General features: G+C 34.5%; 1 protein-coding gene across 1 annotated transcript in view; it reads right to left on the reverse strand.

Annotated features, from left to right (window-relative positions):
* LOC106462195 (sodium/bile acid cotransporter-like) overlaps positions 1 to 7155 on the reverse strand; it is a 13866-nt gene extending 6711 nt beyond the window's left edge. Inside the window, exon 1 of the mRNA XM_013922093.2 lies at positions 6385 to 7155. Within this exon, the coding sequence (XP_013777547.1) occupies positions 6385 to 7155 (771 nt within the window). The remainder of the gene's footprint in view (positions 1 to 6384) is intronic.
* Between the last annotated feature and the right edge of the window lie 968 nt (positions 7156 to 8123).

Below are 8123 nucleotides of genomic sequence, written 5' to 3' on the forward strand. Positions count from 1 at the left end.
AACGTCGAATCTGAATCACTTGAAAAAAACACGGGGGTGCTTAACTTTTTTCCAGGTGTATATATAAAATCGTGTTGTTGGTAAGACGCAAGAGAGAGAGCGAAAATTCATAGCAGCCCCTGTAACTATTTATTACAGTATTGAAGGTCCTGAGACATTTTGAAACTCACATTTTGTGTGATTGCGTGTTCAGTTAAACAGAACATTAACCGAGAAAAGAAGTGCCATTCCCACTAATAAAAGAAAAGGTGGTAATTTTTACTTTGGGAAAGACGAGAAGAATGTGTTAAATTCAGCAAATATTAGGTCATCCAACAGGAAAAAAAGAGGAGCAATGAACCTGCTGCGATCCCTAATGGCTACTAAACTAAGTCAGTTATAGCTTAAACTGATTATTCATTACTGATATGTGATTTTGTGACGAAAATATATTCAGTCACTATCTCAAAAACACCTATCTCTCGTGCGTCTGTTAAGGAAACAAAACCCTATTCACAGTACGAGCGAGAAGATAAACTTTAAGCGTAAGATAGGCATATTTATTTCTTTTCCTCAATAACAAGATTCTATGCCAGTTTCTAAACCATTGAGCAGGTTCTTTATAATTTTGTTTTCCTATATAGTATTTTTTATGTAATTTTAAGTTCATAACATTCACGACATCTACAGTATATTATTGTCAACAAGTCCAATATTATCCTTGTTATGATCAGATATACAGACAGAGACATTTTGCCTTTAAAATGAGATATTTCTTTTCTTGTGCTGACAATATTAGCATCAGGGATAGTCTTTCAAAATTAAATATATTTTAACACAGAATGTACAGATGTATGTACATATATAAAACCTTGGCGAGCAGCGTTCTTGAGTCGTTTTCTTTACCTATGTATTATGATCAACAGTTCCTGTTGCGGATGTATAAAACAACAGAAAAAAGAATATAAAATACGTTTGGAAAATTGTGTAAACAGAAAAATAATTGTTATTTTATCGACGAAATCTACTGAACTAGAGATGTATATTGTCGCTGACGATATTTATGGTGTTTCTTTGTTTGTTATAGATTTCGCGCAAAGCTACACTAGGGCTATCTGCGCTAGCCGTTCCTAATTTAGCAGTGTAAGACTATATGGAAAGCAGCTAGTCACCACCACCCACCGCCAACTCTTGGGCTACCCTTTTACCAACGAATTTATGGCGTTGAAACGCATGTGTCACAGTTGAGCAGGGGAGTTTTATGATGTTAAAATACGTATGTCACAGCTGAGCAGAGGATATGTAAGATGTTAAAAGGCGTGTGTCAAGCTGAGCTAAGAACACATATGCGTTAAAACGCTGTGTCACAGCTGAGCGAACAGAGGATATGTAAGATGTTAAAAGGCGTGTGTCAAGCTGAGCTAAGAACACATATGACGTTAAAACGCGTGTGTCATCACTGTACGTTTATTCTTTCAGTCACCGATTGTTGTTAACAAAAATAATATATTTATCTTTTCAAACAACGATATTCATATTTAGCAATTAAAATATCTTACAAGAATGAGGTTTTCTCCTTTTTCAGTGGTACAGTAAACATAATCATAATGTTTTTGAAATGTGTTTTATTAAGACGTAAAGGGGATAAAAACAAGGGTAGAGTTAGTTACAATTCATAAGAGTTTCAAGAATACAACAAAGTGCAGCTTTCATTGACATTTAGGAGAGCTTTAAGACTACAAGAAGTGATTGTTGTCGTTAACATTTAGGAGAGCTTTAAGACCACAGGGAAAGATAGTTGTTGTTAACATTCAGAAGAGCTTTAAGACCACAGGGAAAGATAGTTGTTGTTAATATTCAGGAGAGCTTTAAGATCACAGGGAAAGATAGTTGTTGTTAACATTCAGGAGAAGAGCTTTAAGACCACAGGGAAAGATAGTTGTTGTTAACATTCAGAAGAGCTTTAAGACCACAGGGAAAGATAGTTGTTGTTAACATTCAGAAGAGCTTTAAGACCACAGGGAAAGATAGTTGTTGTTAACATTCAGAAGAGCTTTAAGACCACAGGGAAAGATAGTTGTTGTTAACATTCAGAAGAGCTTTAGGACCACAGGGAAAGATAGTTGTTTTTAACATTCAGAAGAGCTTTAAGACTACAAGAAAGGATAGCTGTCGTTAAGAGTCAGGAGGACCCGCCATGGCCAGGTGGTTAGGGAGCTCGACTCGCAATTTATGGGTCACGGGTTCGAATTCTCGTCCCATCAAACATGCTCGCCCTTTCAGCCGTGGGGTCATTATAATATGACGGTAAATTCCACTATTCGTTGGTAAAAGAGTAGCCCAAGAGTTGGCGGTGGGTGGTGATGACTAGCTGCCTTCTCTCTAGTCTAAGTTAGGTACGGATAGCGCAGATACCCCCGTGTAGCTTTGCGCGAAAATCAAAAATAATAAGATTCAGGAAAACTTCAAAACTACAAGAAAGAATAGTTGTCCGTTTAAAAGTCTATTCTGTTAAATAATTTACATATTTTACCTTAAATAAAACGTATAAAGATAAAATATGGATGGAAGAGTTAGAAACAGTTACCTAAGCAACAGGAAAAATAGCAAAATTATTTTTAATCCCTTTAGTCATAACGAACATGCATTAAAGTAGGCCAATAAATGCACAAAAAGATTCATTTTTAGAAACAAACGCCTTGTGACTCAATTCTTACAAACAAGTTATCTATCCACACAGAAGTGGCTCAACGAAGGAAGACTCTATCAACATATAGCACATGTAGGGCAATACACCAGTCACAGCAAAAATTATTATAGTCTTGTGTTCTTGCAAGGTTCCCTGAACAGGAACTAATGAGGTTACGTACCTTTAATTTGTTGAGCTTTAATTTCTTCTGCCCCATGTGGTATCTAAATATAACAAATGATTTGATTTTGATTAGGAGCTTGCATGGTTATCGTGGTGAAAACACACGTGAGTGAAGAAATAATGTGCATAATACACGTCTCTTCTATTTATCATAATGTGGTATTTCATGCTTTCAGTTTTCAATGCATTGTATGAATCGGGAAGAGAATGGATTTTGTTTTTGAAATAATAAAGAAAGATACGACAGTCTTCGTTTATAATGGAGTTCATTTAAAATATGAGTCTAGTGGTGATTTACGATTAGCGTGTCGGGCTGTGTATCGAAAGGTCATGGCTTGAACTCACAATAAGTTGCTGAACACGCTCCTCACTTTTAGATGTGGACGCGTTATGAAAATGGCAGTCGATTCCGCCACATGGTTAAGAATATACGTATAGGGGAGAGGTGCTGATGTCTAGTTGTTCTTCCTGTGGTCTGTTTGTTTTTGTTTTTTTTTGTTTTTTAAGTTAAGTACAAAGCTACACAATGGGCTATCTGTGCTCTGCCCACCACGGGTATCGAAACCCGGATTCTAGCGTTGTTAGTCCGCAGACATACCGCTGTGCTACTGGGGGGCACTTCCTGTGGTCAGCAATTCTAAGTTAAAGATGAGTATATCTGGACTTCGGAGGCTCTGACCTGGCCAGTGTAGCGTATAAGGTGCTAATCAAGTTTAAAACATCATTTGAGTGTAATGTTTAAGAATATGATTGAAATTTGACCTTCTTTGAGATAATGTATATTTTTACTGTATTTAGAACTAAAAATTGGAAATCATTCATACATATATATATATATATATATATAAACTCAGCTTCCAGTCCATCTATCTCTTCGTAGATCATTAACAAGATACTAACGTTAATGAAGAAAACACGTTTGTCTATTGTGATTGACCACATTTAGAAGCCATGCAATAAAAGTTCATTAAAACTGAAGGTGACTGAAAATTACTGTTTGAACCTGAAGTTATGGTCTTAAGTAATGAAACCAACAGGGGTATAATAGTAATACAAATCACCTCAAAATCTTGAAACAATGAAACCAACAGGCCTATAATAGTGATACAAATCACCTCAAAATCGTAAAACAATGAAACCAACAGGCCTATAAAAGTGATACAAATCACCTCAAAATCGTGAAACAGTGAAACCATCAGGCCTATAATACTAATACAAATCACCTCAAAATCTTGAAACAATGACACCAACAGGCCTATAATAGTAATACAGATCCCCTCGAAATAGTGAAACACTGAAACCAACAGGCCTATAATAGTAATACAAATCACCCAAAAAATCGCGAAGTAATGAAAGCAACGGACCCAATAATTCTGATATAAATCACCCAAAAAATCGTGAAGTAACTAAACCAACGGGCTAAGTAATAGTGATGGAAATCATGAAGCAGTGAAACCAATGGTCATAATAATAGTGATAAAAATCACCCCAAAACTGACGAGGCAATGAAACCAACGGAACATACTGGTAAAAATACATTAGATGGCAGATGTTGTTATCTACATTCTTCTTCTTTTATTATGCGATTTATATCACTAATATTATTGTACTTTCAAATTCTGATGAGCATGGCTGATTGGCTTATTAACCTGCGACTTCTGTGAACATGTCTTTATTGGAGATAAAGAAAGCTGGTAAAACTGTTTACTTTTACAGATGATATCTTCATCTTTTCTATGTAGTAACTATAGAATATCATTTTAAGTCTATTTTTTTCATATTGTCCTTTATATCTAAATTAATCTTTTTCTGACAAAGACAATATTTCACAATAGTTTAACATTTCATGAAGTCTTGAAGTGAACGATGCTTAAGCTTCTATGCTATGGTTTTCACCGAATCATTGGGTTGCTGTTTCTGAAATGTATCAGAGTAGGCTATCTTTTGGGAACTTTATATGTTGTTCATCTGTGTAGCTGTATATATTTGTAGAGGAGTGAGGGTCATCTTTTCAAGTGGTCTTTGGTATGATCTGGAATTGGTTGTTTGATCTTAATTTATTATTATTATTTCTTCATTTCCATGTCTTTGTGGTTTCAAAGATCTGTCAATTTTCCCAGTTTGTCAATCTCTATAGTTAGATGTCTTTCTGTGACATCTGTCAAGTTCTACGATCAGAATCAGATATGTTACTTTAGTTATCAAACTATACAAATAGTTATGCAACTACGACTATACATCAAATAGTTTTCAGTCTCTACGATCAAGTATATGATTATAACCTTCGTTGTGTATTGTTTGCACTAAGAAAACAACCAACTCATTAATATTTGATAATGAAATAATATGACATTTATACCGAATTATTATATCATTAGATCAATTAAGATCTAATACAGCATATGATTATCACTATATCGTATGAGTACCTCTACCTAATATCTCCGCTACTGGATTCTTAAGATTAGGGGACCATTAACACATTATCGAAGCGAATATAAACTAGTTACCGTTTTTCCATGAACGTCGAGCAAGTTCTACAACCCAACTCACGTAACAGGCAGTCATTTGTCCTGTATATAAAATCAAATCGTTTTGACCGGGTTAATAAAATGTCTTCCAGTCTTGACAGTAGCTGGTGGAATATGATACTATCAGGTTGATATGGATTATATAGAACCAAAAACAATACATCATTTCGAAGAAGAAAGTCCTCAATGTTTTCAATGGAAGAGAAAAATATAGTCAAAAATAGTCAAACGGTTATTTCAAAGAAAATAAAACTTTTATCGTGGTAAAATCTTCATTTATTTCTTTTCTTGTCATTACTCTTCACGTAGTTTTTGTGAAAAGAAGCATGTCAACCGACTGCTCTCCAAGTGTTAAAACTTATATTGTGGTGAAATCTTCATTTATTACTTTTCTTGTCATTACTCTTCACGTAGTTTTTGTGAAAAGAAGCACGTCAACCATCCGCTCTCCAAGTGTTAAAACTTATATTGTGGTAAAATCTTCATTTATTACTTTTCTTGTCATTACTCTTCACGTAGTTTTTATGCAAAGAAGCACGTCAATCAACTGCTCGCCAAGTGTTAAAACTTATATTGTGGGGAAATCTTCATTTATTACTTTTCTTGTCATTACTCTTCACGTAGTTTTTGTGAAAAGAAGCACGTCAACCATCTGCTCTCGAAGTGTTAAAACTTATATTTCATTATGTGGTTACACAGACCCGACTTAAATATTAATCACATTTAGAAATTTCAGCACAAGTTGAATTGCTTTGAGATAGGGAGTGTGCAATAAATTCCGTATGCACATACAGTTTGCTCATTAGTATGTGTTCTATAATGTGCTGCAATTTAAGTTCGCTTATAAACAAATAAAGAATATAAATAAGTTCATTTTAATTTTTTTATAATTCTAATGTAAATTGTATATCATTCAGACTAGAACAATATATCCCGATATGTTATGAATAAAATAAGATATATCACATGCGTAAATTATCATATGCAAAATAAAAATCTTACCAAAGGCATAAACAGAAACTGACAGAAAAACCCGATGATCGGACCAACAGGCTTGATTAACACCTTCTTGATAAGCTTTAGATCTAGCTGGCACCCCATACTGACGAAATTTATACCAATTACTATAGCAACCAAGAACGTAAAAACGTCTTTCAATATCGACGGTGCTCTAATAACACTGACCGAAAACTCAAACACTCGAGTATTGTTGATATTATTGTTTAGAGGAAAACTGGACTGATGGAATTCAGACTCCATTTGTTCTAGGAAGGGGGTCATAGTTGATGTCTCTGGCTGTTCGGAGCTTTTGCTGATTGGTATTCGCAACCTCTCCATGTTCTGGTTACTTTCTATATTTTTTGGGACTAGAAAATTCTTGAGTATTCTTTCTACTCGAACAAAAACTGTGGCGTAACCAATGAAAACACCGCGTAACTGAAAAGTGAGGTTTAAACCAGTGCTTTGCAAAGTTTCTTCTTCGATGTGAAAAGATTCGTTTCCAATTATTTGAACAACACGAGGGTTTGGAGTAGTAACAGTTACAACAAGCACGGTTGCCCGATATCGGGCTGTGCTATTGAGATTTGTTGGTGGAAAGGCTACAACCACTGGTCTCACCTCATCAGTCTGAAGTCCCAGCAGCTGGGCAGGGAAGATTGTAGGCTTTGTGATAAAAGCTCCATCCTCTGAGTGTATCGGGTATTGTCTTTCACTGCAGTATATAATAGGAAAACACACAAAAAGTACGATCACAGAAACAAAGATTTTCATTTTCACGAACCCAATAACTAACGATACCTTATAAAAAAATAAAAACAATGTGGTCCACACAGCGCTACAAGCTTTTATAACGGCACTGACCTACTAACAAGCAAATTACATCGTAATATATATAGTCTAAGGTTACTCTTCCAACAGGGAACGTTTTTTTTTATCTAGGGCGAAAACGGCGAGTTACGTTAACCTTGTGAGCTACTTTACATAACATATTTTATTTATAAAATGAATAAATAGACAGGATGATGGTGCACATATTATGTACTAGAAGCAAGATACGCAGGATTATAGATGCATTAGTTTCACACAAAAGGGTACCAAGAAAACCATGCGCTAGATGTTACGTACTGGTTCTCAGTTGCAACATGTTGAGTCCATAAACTAGAACAACGTCTTACCTGTCTTTAACGGTTAAGGCAACCTCTTAAGAATTTCAGTATATTAGAATTACTTCTTTTTTGGTCAAATTGACTATTAATTTAGTAAAGCTGTAATGTAAAATATTTTGAATATCCTGGGAGAAACAGTATTTAGTTGTGGTTTTAAAACAACTGCTGTTTAAAATAGCAAAAATAAAAAGATTCAAATAATAGAAACCTATGAAAAGGTTTTCTGTTGAAATAAAATCACATTTTAGGATGATCAGCAAAACTGATAAATAAATGAAAGAATCAAACGCAGAAACTCATTTTTTTATTAGATTCATTAATGCACTTTATTCAAATAAAAGAAAATAAAAAGTTAAGATGCCGATTTTAGTTTAACCAAAACTATTTTTGTTATTAAAACAAATAGTTATCGTCCTGTATAAAATACGACTGATGTCAAATAATCTTAATCACAAAGTAAAATATTGCAAATAAAGATAAGGAAGACGAATCAGTTATTATTCGGCTCAAAATTACAAACTAATAACCAGTCTCATATGCTATAGAAATTCACAGCTGTGATTATTATCAGAA

Source organism: Limulus polyphemus, unplaced genomic scaffold (assembly GCF_000517525.1).
Source record: "Limulus polyphemus unplaced genomic scaffold, Limulus_polyphemus-2.1.2 Scaffold1116, whole genome shotgun sequence".
Taxonomy (NCBI): Eukaryota; Metazoa; Arthropoda; class Merostomata; order Xiphosura; family Limulidae; genus Limulus; species Limulus polyphemus.